The 14,248-nt window shown below is 38.3% G+C and overlaps 1 protein-coding gene across 7 annotated transcripts in view; it reads right to left on the bottom strand.

The window, feature by feature from the left end:
- The window catches only part of PTPRK (protein tyrosine phosphatase receptor type K), a 296,142-nt gene that overhangs the window by 185,530 nt on the left and 96,364 nt on the right, over positions 1-14,248 (bottom strand). For all 7 annotated transcript variants that reach the window (XM_066547034.1, XM_066547037.1, XM_066547036.1 and 4 more), the window contains exon 5: positions 5,290-5,464. In XM_066547034.1, coding sequence (XP_066403131.1) covers positions 5,290-5,464 — 175 coding nt within the window. The remainder of the gene's footprint in view (positions 1-5,289; positions 5,465-14,248) is intronic.

Genomic DNA, 14,248 nt, shown 5'->3' with positions numbered 1-14,248 from the left:
ATACAGCCATGAGAGAACTAGGCTACAACTAATGAGGAAACTTAAGAGTATAAAGTAATTTGAAGATGAGCTGAGTGTCCAGAAGAGTACCAGTATTAATATCAATACTCCAGGAATGCATCTTATGAACCAAGAACAGCCACAGGGGGCTTCTGACAAAAATAAAGTATTTGCATGCCTCTATTGAAGTCTGCTGATGATTCAAAAGGAAACTTAGCCAAGGTAGTGGTGAAAAGCCCACAGATTTCAATAACTTCAACTGCAAAATCTCTCTTCTCAATTTCCTCTCTGGTCTGAAATTCAGTAAGTTCAGAAAAACACACACCAATGGCCCTCCTCAAGACTTGGCAAAGATACAGTCCAAAGCCATTGTCTCCTGGAAACTGAACTTCTGAACAAACTACAAAGCATCTCTAATAACCTGAACTGTCTAATATTTATGATGGTGGGTAATATCACCAGATGTGAATTTTTGTTTTACAAATTTCCTATTTATCAGAGAACTTAATAATGGAGGGCAGAAATATGGGACACTTTGTAAAATTGGTATTAAAATACTTCAGTCCATTTGCAAGTAGGAAATATAAATTCAGGCTACTTGATATATTAACTTTTTACCTGCCACCTAATGCTCTCCTTGACATATTTTAAGTCTGTTATTATACTGAACAAATAAACCAAGTCACAAAATTGAATACACACATCTGAAGCAAGCTTCGAGATTTCACTTATTTTTCCAGACAAAACAAGCACAAGTGAAATTTGGAAAGTGCATTTCAGTCCACAGCTTTCTCAAATGGAAATATATCAAAGCTTTCTTGTAAGAGAAAAAAAATAATGCTCCCATGAGAATTGCTTGCCAGGGGCAAGCTTCATCTTCACAGCGTTCTAGCATCACCAGGAACCAGCCAAATTACTAGCTTTCCTATATGAAATCCCTAAAGAGATTCAGACAAGAAAGGTAGAAAAATCACTGCCAGGCTTGCGTAACAGGAACTGCTTTTGATGGCAAACCAGCCCAATAAGGCTTACAAAGAGTCAAACATAATCACACATCCCACCAAAACTTGAACCTGATTACTTAGAAGAGAGACTTCTTGCAATGTCAAATCAAACACAAGAAATAATGATATCCACAAACTCATACAAACAGGTCAGATGCCTAGAAACAGGTCAGCTCATCAGAACGTAGGATTTTTGGAAGAACATTCAGAAGATGGTAGAGGAAAACTGCCTTTGTCTGCTGTGACTAACTTGGATTTACCAGGTGCATGAAGACAATTCCATATTGAAACTAGAATTCAAGGCAGAGACCTCCCCTTGCTTTGAACCCAGCACAGAAGAGATGTTTTGGTTGGATGAAGAAATATTAAAAGCAAAAAAAATCATGTAGTAAAACCCTAAAAAATTGCTGTAATTTATGGCTCAAATAAAACTTACAAACTTACCACTAGAACCAGAACTCTCCACATTGTTATTATTATTAACAAATTATACATTTGATTCATACATTTCAAGGTTTTTAGCCTTTATTTTTCTACCTTATCTTTAATTCTAACAAACATTTTCTTCAAAATCATATGTGCAAGATCCACTACATAAAATAAAGTGCAACATATTTCCTGCTGATTTTGCAGCATGTAATAGCATGATATCTAGTTTTGTACAATTATTTTTCTGACAATGTGCAGCTACTTTGCTAACTAACCACATAAGAATGTAACATCAGCTTCATCCCCATCTTACACCCACTTTTAAGACATCATGTCAACTAAGAAGCTGATCACAGCTGCTGTGTTGGACACTACCTCGTTTCTTGATGCACAACTTTTCTGGCAAATACTGACAACTTCAGAGAAAGATTCCAGTACATTTTTAAGAGCACAGAACAATGCAGCAGTACAAGAACTGATTATGGGGCAAAGCTCTCTACCGACTGAAGATTTGATACTGCAACTCGGGAAGGCTACACAGTTGTAAATATCAAATATACACCTGAGCGCTAAGGCACAGGTGATCTCTTTGGACACTTCTTTTGGGCACAATTGTAGGAGTCTACAATTGCACACTAAGCAGCAGAGACTTTGAGATGCACTTGCTCTCAAAAGCAAGTAAGAAAGAAGTAAAAAAGAAAGAAACCATCAGTGGCTTCTTGTTCACTCGTACCTATTACAAATACTGTTTCTTCCTCCCAGCATCTCCTTCAAGTTCCAATGCAGACAATCCTGAAGACTTCAAGAAATTCCCTTCCCAGAAATTGACAATTTACCAGGGAAAATATAAACAGACAATTAATCTGATGGACATATTCAGGAGGGTAAGTCAACTAACAGTAATGACAACACCAAACTTCCTGTAAAAGGAAGGGGAAAGGAAAAAACTCCTACATGCATCCAAGAATAATAGCAGTGCCATAGAAACCATGTAAAAAAAGTCAATACAGTGCAGCCACTGAGCTGGGAGCTGAAGACCAGCTCTATACAAAGGTGAGCCATTAAATCATTGACTGGAACTACTTTTGGTAAAACCTCATAATTTAATTACAAATCCTATCCTAGTTCAATTTTTCTTCAAAAAACTAATCAGAGTAATTGAGTTATCTCTTTCAAGGTCTTGAAACGTATACCATCCCTCCCAGGTAAGTACATTTGTAATAGAGTTTAGAACTCCACTAAAAGTAATTCTTCTGCTAAAGCTCAAAATGAAATAAAGATGTTTCAACATAATGTACATTATAGAACTATAAACTTTCATTACTAATCAAGACTAACTTATAGCTTGCTCATCAGGAAAATATCAGACGTCTCTACACCTACATTATGGTATCACACGTCTGTATAGACATGAGATATATCCCAAGATATATCCATATCTTGGCCAGGAATGCAAACACCAAGGTTTTGAGTTACTGTGCAACAACTCCTGTTCCTCATCCCTCACTCTCTAATAAACAGTGTTGTCAATAAAATTTGGCTTCTACAAACCAAAGACCCTATCGTTACTCAGAATTATCTGGAAGCAATACTAAAGCCATGACAAAGTAAATTGTGTTTCATTGTTTTTTTCCCCTCCTCTGGCTGTGAGAACACACAGATCAATACTCTTCAGTATAAGAATTCTGCAGTGAAATTTTCATTTGTTACAAACAGCAACAAAAGGGCCCCAAGCATGCCCTGTCACTTCCAGTTTAGAAGGAAACGCACTAATAAACTCTTCCCCCTGGGTCATCTTTGACAACGGGCAATACTATGCCAGCTCTTATTAAAGGCAATTCATATCAGTGGCCCAAAAATTTCCTCTAAAATTATCATCTTTTGTATCCATGTAGCAGGATGTCAGCTTTAAAGTGCCACTGAGATATAGGACCTGTCATTATGGTTAATTTTCAGCAGAGTTTTAACACCAGAGTAGCTGATCCCTAAGGGTATGGGTATGCTTTTTTGGCTAACAAGATTTATTTAGCGGTTATCCAGACAAACAAGAAAATATATTACTGTATATTGCTTTTCAAATACATCAGTAAACAATAAATCCAACTATAAAACATATATCTTTGTTCTCTACCATGATGTCAAATAGATGAAAATGGTTTTGGAAGGTTTATCTTTTAGGGCATTTTTTAATATTTTTTATTTATATAGGTATATATGTGTGTGTATATGTATATTTAAAAAAGAAAAAAGATTCTTGGACTTTCAATAAAAAGCACACAAAAAGTAAAGTCAACCTTAAAATAAAAAAACCTCTATAGCTGCTATATAAATATATATAGCTAAATATCAAATTTATTATTTGAGCCATAAATATGGTGTTATCTATGAAATTACCTAAGTTTTCAGCAGGACAATATGAGGCATTTTAAAAGATGGTACTATGAAATTTTATATCTTGTTGATTCTTTATTTATTTGAGACAAATATTATTCTTAATACCATTTTACTGTGTTTTTATACTAAAAAAAAAAAATAGAAAACTTAATTTATTGGATAAATACATTGATTTGCCCAGACTTTCTAACAACAATAGTCTGTTTTCATGCCTCAACAGGACTTATTTCAATTTATTAGGATGAAGACCATCTTTCAGTTTCCTAGACAAAAGGTGCATCTAACAGAATCAAAAGAAGCTCTTAACATGTTGTCTAAATCTCTGTATAGTCAGCAAGGCCCATTTTTATTGATGTTTTATAGCAGCCATAAAACCTGGTTGACCTCAATCAACCAGCCTCCCAGGGAAAATACCTCTGCCAGCAAATACCAGATAAAAAATAGGTCAAGGCATTTCCCACACAGCTTTAATTTCTACAAACTGAGGACAAACTTGCTTGCCCTGTCCCCATTCCAGATGCAGTGTCTGACTACAAGGTGCCAAACTGAGCAAATATCCCACTGCTTCACCAATGAACCAAGCAAGAGCCCACCGTGTGTTGGACCTCTGCACCCACATGGCCAAAACAGCCCCTCCACCAGGCAGCAGCCCCACAAACAGATTTTGTACACCTCTTCTTTTTTCCCGGTTAAAAAGCTGTAAACTTCATCACAACCAAGAATGAAAAATGAAGTTTCGGAGGTGACATAGTTTGGTAAGAGGCAGTTCAATAGCTTATTCCAGGCCATAGAACACACAATATTTGAAGTGAAAACTGAACTTCTATGTTCAACCACATCCTTTGCCAGTCAAGATTACATGTTTCCAGAGCAAAAGATGGAAAAAAGAAAAATCTCCAACTTGATGACACCACAAATGAGTTATGGTTGCACACCAGCTGGCTTTTGAATTAATTTCAACCAAGAAAGTATTTCAAGGGGGAAAAGCAAGTTTTCTTTTCTTTCCATTTACTTCTGTATTGGAAATCATCACAGAACAACTCTACAATGCTCCCAGTAGTCCTTGGGTAGGTGAAAGTTTACAACTCTTTTAATCTACCTGTCTCCCAGGTAACAGACCAATGTATTATTTGCTCTACTACCAGCATGCTCAAGGCAACAGATTTTAAAAGGGAATGGCAACTATGTATAAGTGGAAGCTGATTTGCACCTTAAGTTCAACAAATAGGACTCACACACATTCCACACACTGTGGGATCAGGGTTTCACACAGGTGCATTCCATGGAAAGCAATTTTAAGAAGCTTTCCAAACCAGTCTTTCAACTTATGTGAGTTTCACAGGGATATCTTTGTGTGATTGTTTCAGATCAAAGCATATGTAGACTAAATAAAAAGTGTAAGCAGAAAGCACTGGTATTAAAAGCATTTAACTGGATAAAATGATAGTAAATAAAACTTTACCTCGAACAATAAGTTGAGCAAAGTTTGAGACTCCAGAACCTCTCTCTGACTGCGTTACACAGCGGTATAAATCCTGGTCGGTTTTTGTCACCTCTTGCAACTTAAAGGTAGCTGCAAATCTTCTGTGATTGATATTTTTAGTCTGAGCAACTGGAATATCTTCCCCATTTCTTCTCTGAAAATAAGAGTAACCAAGTCAGAGTTAACTCAAAAGATATAAAAGACTTTTATCATTATCATAATACAAAGAAGACACAAAAAACAAAACCTCAACCCAAATGCACTCAGACCATGCTACCATGCATTTCCATGGTAGAAGAGCTCAGAACTGAGGTCCCATCAAGAAACAAACAGTACTCAATATCATTTCAAAATCAAGTTAGCAGTGAAAAGTACTGTGAGGATTTTGCACTGGCACAAAAACAGGACCACGACATGCTCAACTGCAACTTTCTTATAGCTGGAATCATCCTAGGACAGCCCAGCAGCAGCAGTTGTACTCCTAAGAAAATTCATTCAACTTTAAGCAGATTTACAACACATACTCTGGGTGTATTGTAAGATATATTTAAACAAACCTGGCATTGAGGGATTTCAAAGGTCTGCAACAGCTCTTTTTAAACCAACCAACCAATGTTTCCTTTTTAATGCTACCTTTTATCTGTCCAAGTTCAATACCTTCCAAAATTTTAGCTTTGTTATACTAAGCACCACCTATCCATCTAAAGCTAGCTGAAATAAAAATGTGGAGGGCAGGAAGGCACTAAAAGAGGAAAAACACAGATCTAATTTAAAGGAAGAAGCTTAGAGAGTTCTTAAAAAAAGCATAGCTACCACAAATCACTGAAAAATTTAATCTGTCTGGAGCTGCGGGGCCAGGTGACAGGTCAGTAAGATAGAAACAGTTTGAGCTCTTGTGGGATCATTTTTCCTTATTACCATTCACATTAAATGCTCAATTTTGATTTCAATTGAAAAGCAGACCCTCCACCAAAAGTCAGCATTAAAAAACACTCAGAAACATGCACAAAGAGAACAATGTCACTGCTCTCTCCCATGGACCAACTGCATGTTATTTCCTGACCAGGATACAGTTTCTGAGCACTCAGCATCGCTCAGTCCCTGGAAAGATGGCAGCATTTGCTTGTAACCACTCATTCTGCTCAGCACATAGCAAAGCGTGACCTCTGTCAACATTTTTAACTCTAATCAACCCCTTGAATGAGAAACTTCATTGAGATTTTAAACTCCAAGCTTTCTAACACCAAAAGCACTACTGCTGAACCACAGAATTTAATAACCTGAAATCCTGTGGCAAAACACAAAGGGCAGAAAAATGAGGTGATTTAATGCTGCATGTGTATATCAGGCAGCCTCATGTCACAGGCAGGACTACTTCCTAACACTTTACATCTACCCTTTGTCATCCTAGCAGGGTCTAGTCCCTTTAAACTGTTTTGTGGTAGATTAACCAGTGGTCCATTACCATTGAAACAAGCATTCAGTCTAACTATTAACATGTTTAAATAGATTAATTGTATTTATACCAAGCAGGCAGATTCCAGTCACTCACATTCCAGCACAAAGACTATGCCATTATCTTTGCCAGCTGCAGGTTTGTTGGTGGGATTTTCTCACTGCAGGAAGACACCATCCAGTTTCCCACACCCAGCCACCCTCTCTGCCATTTCCTCAAGTGTGAGCTCTGTCTGCAGGGCTGGGCCAGAAAGAGCCACAAGATACCAAGAGCAAAAACAGATTTCCAGAACAAAAAGGCACACAAGACACTTCCAAAAGATATTCTTATTGCTCCTCCCCTAAAACTGTCATCATCTCATAACAGCCACAAGCCTGGTTATCACAGGATGGTCTCTGAGAGGGTGTTCCCAGGGCAAAAGCAATGGATGTTGGGCTCTAGGACACCTGGACCAACAGTGGTGCCACCAAGTCACCCTGTGACAGGCACAGGCTCCATCCTCAGTTCTGGGTATCTGACTCCAATTTAGAAAAATTAAGGAAGTTTTCTGATGTCTGCAAACACTCCTACACATGAAATGCCTTGTTAAACTTCAGGAATCAATGAAATTATTAAATTTCAATAGCAAGCAAATGAGGGATGATGCTAAAGGCTTTATTTCAGTGATGGTTAAACAACAGTAAAATTATTTTGTGGAAGATGCACCTTCCCCTCCAGGCTTCTTTTGATAGAAAATACTAAATTTGAAAGGATTTTCAAGACTTGCACTCTTCCTCTCAGGCTTGTCCTGTGCCCTGATGGCCTTGCCACATCATAGCCACTCAGCAGAAGAAAGTTAAACTCCCACTAAACACAAACTTGCCATATGATTGTCAAAAATATCAAACAGCCAATAATAAACCAAAAGTATATCCTTATATGATAGCAGACTTGACAAGCAAACCATGTAATGCAGTCATTTTTGTTCTGCTATGAAGGGAAAATACATATTAGGGAGTTCTCTAAAATGAAGGACTCCATTTCAGTAAGTCCAGCTCTTTAAATTGGAATGCCAAGCACTTAGTCTGCGGCAGAGAAGCACATCCAAGCTACACTATATAAAATAATTTACACTCTGAAGATCAGAACTTGCTTACTTAAGCTCATCTGCATGTTTCAAGTTGAGAAACAAAGTGAATTTGGCTTCTACTTAAAATGAAATATTAATTCACTTCCAGAGAAATTAATTAAAATAAAATTTGACAAGCTTTACAGTTCTAGAACAACACCTCAGATTTTCTTTATTTATATCAGTGACTTCCTGCCGTATTATCTTACAAGGCTTGGAGTAGTTGCTCTAATTTCTCTGTATTAGAATTTGTTTCTTGGGAAACAACTGCACAACTACATTTTCAAAGTCCTTCTACATGCATAGATTATCCATTAGAATATTTCTCCATCATTAAAATGATGAAAAGTTCAAACAGAAGAGAGTTCTCATCTAAAAATGAATGGTAAAGAAAAAGCCCTGCATTCATTTCAGTGAATATTCCTTACACTGGTAACCCATTAACCAGTCAGAGTTCAGATGCACTGTCACGATCTCTTAATTAAATTCTTCTTTTTAATGTCAGAACATTACTACTGATTTTAAAGGAGAGGAAAGAAAGGCAGCAGTGCTCTCTGCTTACTAAGGGTTCCTGGTACATACTGTTTCAATTTATGTCCTGCTCACACTGAACAGATCTTGAAAATGCTGCTCAATTAAGTTTTAAAAATTCAATTTAAAATTAATGTGGAGTTATACTAATGGGTAATGGCTGTACCCTGTGTGATCCTTGGTTCCTCCAGTCTCTTGCTGTCTGATTTGATAACCCTGAATTGCTCATTTAAGAGAGGTCACCACCAGGCAGTTCTCCTCTTTTGTGAAAATAACTCTGGGCTTTACAAAGAACTACTCTCTCTAAACACTTGATTAAAAGAAATATTAGTCTGTGAAAAAACCTCCTCAATTCTGGCATTCCAGGCATTTAAAATTACAATCTTAAATAAATCGCTCTGACTTCAAGGTTATTTTTAATTTGATGGGAACATGATTTCATTAAACTTTTTTCAGGCAATGAAATTAGATCATCTATATTTTAAATAAAGTCAAGAGCAAAGCCTACGCAGCTTAAAAACAATCTTGGGTAAATTAACAATTAGTCTTAAATATCTCTCTTTTGCCTTATGAAAGAAATCAAGCATTTAGTAAATATGAAATGCAATTTTAGTGGATCTTTTAGAACCTAAGTGGAACCAAAAGGATCTAAATTGCCAAGTCTTATTTAATTGGTAGAATTTAAGTGCGTATCTTATACAAATGTAAATCTTATTAGCTTTTCTCCCTTAACTTTTCAGGTTGAAAAGTTGCTAGCTTTACTTTTTTTGGTTAAGTAGCAATGAGACACCTGTCTGCAGTGATGTTCCCTCTAAATTTTCCAGAACCCATTTTTTAACACCAGTGATTTTTATAAGCCTGGACAGTTCAACCTTACACATCCCCATCCTTTTCTTACTGTAAACACCTTAAAATAAGCCCACTCTGCTGCTAATAATTACAGTCAACTCTGGCTGCCTTCTCAGGCTCTCGGCTGGATGCCGGGATGCCTCCGGAGATCAGAAGATGTCAACGCTTTGGCTGCAGTGACACCCACGTTACTCTGGCAGCAGTGCCCTACCAGCTGCCCTGCACTCACTTCCTCCTCATCTTCCCTCCTGTGCTCACTTACAAAAACCAACCTGGAATATGAAAAATCTTCCTGAGAGCTCTCTCCCTCCCCATATATTATCATCACCGAACGGATCAGCTTGAGATTGGATTCACTGCATGGCCACTGGCAGCAGAGGAGAGAGCAAGTTATGTGTGGTAAGCAGGGCACAAGTCCGCAGTGTGTCTGAGCAACCCAGTCCCCAAAGCCACCATCAGAACTTCTCCAGCAGCACAAGGGCTGGAAAGATAACCCCATCAGCCCAGGGCATTAAACCTCTGCTGCCTTGAGCAAAGGGCCATTTGTAAACAACACGTTCCAAAACATTCCTGGGTTTACTCATTATGTAAAAGAAAGAAATGTCTCTTTTTAATGGGGGAAAAAAAGAGAGCTGACTGTGGATAGTTTGAATGCCAGCATTAATGCACAATCTCTGCCAGATCATATTTTCAAAAAAATTAAAAAAAAAAAAAGAGAAGTAAAAGACATAAATAACTAGTGCTTAAATTTTATTTTATATGCACCTGTCTTTCACTTTTCCACAGACATACGTATTCTTTTAGAGCACTTAAGATACAATTTCCAAAGGGAGAAAAATCTAAAACCGTTTCTATATTATTGTTGCTGTTGCTATTGTTATTATTATATTTTCTTCTTTTACACAAATGTCTCAATATGTTCTTGGCATTTTGAAATTTATTAACATACTAGGAACATAATAAAGCATGACATATACTTATTGTGCGAAATTATAAATAAAATTTTAATTTTTTCCCCCACAAAAGATTTAATTACTGAACAAAGTGGGATTATTTTTCCAATTTTATTCATAAGTACAAAATTTAGACTAAGAAATAATTTTTTTTTCAAGAAGATCGTGAATTAGAAATATAGCTTAAGTAATATGCCTAAATAGTCCTACCTTCTAAGAAGAAGAGAAGGTGAGCTAACATTTTTTTTTGATTGATTATTAAGGGGAAGCATTAAATAGTTTAAGTAGGAAATTAGCAGGACTTGCTTTAACTTTCTGGTCTCCTACATGCATAGCAAACCAGAATAAGATTCTGCTTCCCAATGAACTGTGTATTCATTTATTAGCAAGAAAAGCTGCACAACTTTTCCCATGCAAACATACACTGAAGATCATGAACAAATGTGACAAGCCAAGCTTTATCCTGAATGCTGCACTGCAGTACAGAAAAATCCACAATTACTTAAAATGTCTTGGTATCATGCACTGCTGTTACTCAAACTTGTCCCCTTTGAAGTAGCTCAAATTTCTATTACACTGCACTGACCCTCCTACTGAAGAAATCAAGGGCTCTGATGAAATAATATAATTGAGAGCCATCTGGCCCTTTAGAGGTAGCACTTATAATTTATTTTATTATAATAAGATCCACCCGAGGCAAACTAGCAAAATTCATAGTACCGTGTCCCTGGCCGTGCCACCACACAAACAAAAGTCACACTCACTTTCTCTGAGCATTTTAAAGCCTCTTAGTTTGAGGCTAATTGAACCCATGTTGAACATTCAAAAAAAAAAACAACTTTTTTTTTTTTTTTTTTTTTTAATGGAGCTTTTCAGAAAGCCTTGGTTCTGGAATGCAGTGTTCTTGATTTAAAAAAATAACAAGCAACCAAAACCACATAACTCGCAAAAGTATGGATTCCTGATACAGTGATTTAAGGTCTATGTCACCTTGAGCAGTGCACAGTGAGCTACAGTATTTATCCTGCAGCATAAAATAAAAAAATCTGCTTAGTTAGAAGACAATGAAGGAAAAAACTTGTGCAAAAACCCACCACTGAGAGCCAACATACCACAAGACAGCTCCTCAAAAATTTCTCAGCAGACCATTTTACCCTTTTCTAAAAGCATCCAAGCCTACCAGCTCTTCTGTAATTCATTAAGTCCTGCAACTATTTGAGAAAATTAGGGCCTGGGGTATAAGGGTACCTACAACACATCACACCACTGAGGAGAAGACAACCTGGATGCAGGTGATAGCAGACAACAGTCCCAGGACAGAACAGCCAAGGAATTTATAACGTCTTTTTATATACATCACCTTTATTTCAGGTGTCTCACGTACATGGGTGCTTCAGCCACAGGCTGAATGAGGAGTGACTACCAACTACACCCAAGGAAGGACCAAATTTCCACAACAGCCATTCTCCCTGTAAAGTACAAAATGGCAGGAGAGAAGGAGCCACCACTGAGGCCACAGTCAGCTGCACAGCTCCCAGCACCGGATGCTCCAGCCACCACAGGACCCCAGGGAAGACCTACAGGGAGGGCAACTCCAAAGACTGCTGTGTAAACTAAATGACTGGTAGCTATTCAGACCAGAGGACTTAGGTAACTGGGGCAGAATTAAATTAAGACCAGGAGGATTACAGTATTTCATGTTGTTGAAACCTAGGATGACCGGGCATCTAGGGGAAACTGCCATATTTATCCATGAAGCTGATAAATTGAGGCAGGAGAGAGGGAGATGACACAGGGTTAAATGACATAGATAGCATCAAAGGTGAATAGAAGGGGAAAAAAACCTTTGTGAGACAAACAAATTATGAATACTTTAAATTTTCATGGGTTGAATATTCTGTATAACCGTGTCTGAGTCAGCAGTGTGCACTACAGAATAAACTACAAGTCAAGTAATTTACAAGGAGCCTAATAGATCACTTCAAGGCAGCTTTTCATACAACTTTGGAAAAAAGGTTTGGGAAACAAGAATGTCTATCACACACCATAAACATGATGAGGTGAAAGTGAAGGTAGAATAGACAAGTCATTGCAAAAGAGTGCTCTATGTCTCCCTACACTGTGTCCTCCTTTCAAAAACATATTTTCTGTAAGTAAAAGCAACCAATATGAAACAAATGAGGAAAGTGACGTTTCTGTGCAAGCCTCAAGCACAGGAAAAAAAAAAGAATTTATATCCTGCTTAGCCACTGTCAGTAATCAAGATAAAGGTAAGATGATGTAGACTTGAGCAGGATTTTACTGGCTGAGGAAAGAAGGTTTGGCACAAACAGCCCAATTTGTTGTGCAGATTAGTGCTTGCTTTAGGCAGATGATGCTGATAATCCAAAAAAGTCTTCTGTCTCCCCAGAGGCTCACCCACTGCCACCCAGGGAGAAGAGCAAAACCAGAGCCATAGGCCCTCTCTCTTCCTGCAGCCTCCACACAGCATCATAGCTCCCACTCCTCCTTAGGGCAGCAGGCCTGACTGACTTATTTCAGTTCAAAACCAAAAAGCATCAAATTTGACAGTTGACCAAAACCAAAAAGGGGATCAAAACTCTCCATCACAGTTCCACGGCTGAAACCCTGCGGATGCTAGCAAGGCATCTTCTCTGAACTCTCTCTAGGCAGCACTGAACAAAAAAGCAAAATAACAAAGCTTTTCTAACATTCAGAGTATACGCAGCCCTCCTTAGCTTTCAGGGATCATAAAATTTGTGCAAACCAACAAAAAAAAAAAGTCATTCTTCCCATGAACACAGTGAATAGGCAAGTGCACTGTAACAGCAAATGTTTTATCATCAAACTAAAGAAAGGGTATCTTAACCAGTTAATTAACTGTATCAAAATGTAATGGTATCTCAAAAGGCAAAGTTACATTAGAAAACTCACAGAAAGCAACATGCGAACAATGTAAAACAAAGTTAAATTGGACGTGACTCTCCTATTAGAAATGCATTTTTTCTGAGACCAAAAGCAAGCCTCCTAGCATTCACTGTTAGCTTAGCTAAATGGTTTACCCCAAAGACCCACAGCCCACACCTCAACCCTCCTTCTGAATACTAATCCATGTCTTCACCTGGGAACAGCGGAGGAAAAGACTTCTGTTGCACAACTTTCCTCCTTTGAGGGGAAATAACCCTTCCAGAAAGCAAAACAAAATAGTTAATGTTTTGTCCCTCAATCCTTTGCCAGAGGCATGAATTCTTACACAGCCTTTCTAATCTAAATTCCTGGAATATTATGTTGATCGTGCACAATGCATCATCACAGGATACCATCTGCATGTGCCCAGTCCAAAGACTTGTTAAAGAGCGCATATATGCACTACCTAGCAAGAAAAATGAATGCTAAATATCACATCCTATTCTGTGCCAATCAGCACCAAAACCCAAGATGATGGTGAACAGGGCATTGGGGATTATGGCAGTTTCCTCTACAAAAGGAGTGGGATGCAGCCAGTTGTTTGAGCCTGAACAGACGCTCACGCATCCTCCAGTAACAGTTGGTACCGCTGGGAGGTCAGCCCGACTCCATTGTTTTTGCAGCAATTTGCATTTTATTTTCCATAATGCTGTTTAATTTCACTTTTTCAATTATTACTCTCAGGCAATTGCTTTAATTATCTGTTATTCCACGAGGAAAGACACTTTCCTCTGGCAGAGACAGGGGCTGCATCAGACCGTATTAACGCTGACGAGTCTCTCCACAGGCGAGCGGGGGGCTGCGGCGCCAGCCTTGGCAGCACACATGGAGGGCGGTTAGCCAGCACCCACAGCTATTGCTGACAGATTGGCCCGCTCGCCACTGCTCAGATGGCAAATCTGCCCAGGATTACAAGGCGCATATTAAACCTTTAAACGCATGCAGCCGGCACCCCTTTGAATTTCAGATTCCCCAAGGCAAATGGTATCACCGCAGAGCGTGGCAAAGCGCATCTGACTGCAAAGCCAGAACAAGCCGCTTTCCCTAATCCAATGCTGTGTTAATGCAAAGCTC

This window comes from Molothrus aeneus, chromosome 3, assembly GCF_037042795.1.
Source record: "Molothrus aeneus isolate 106 chromosome 3, BPBGC_Maene_1.0, whole genome shotgun sequence".
Lineage (NCBI taxonomy): Eukaryota > Metazoa > Chordata > Aves > Passeriformes > Icteridae > Molothrus > Molothrus aeneus.
Note: the sequence above shows the minus strand (reverse complement) of the source record. Positions and strands in the feature narration are given on the sequence as shown.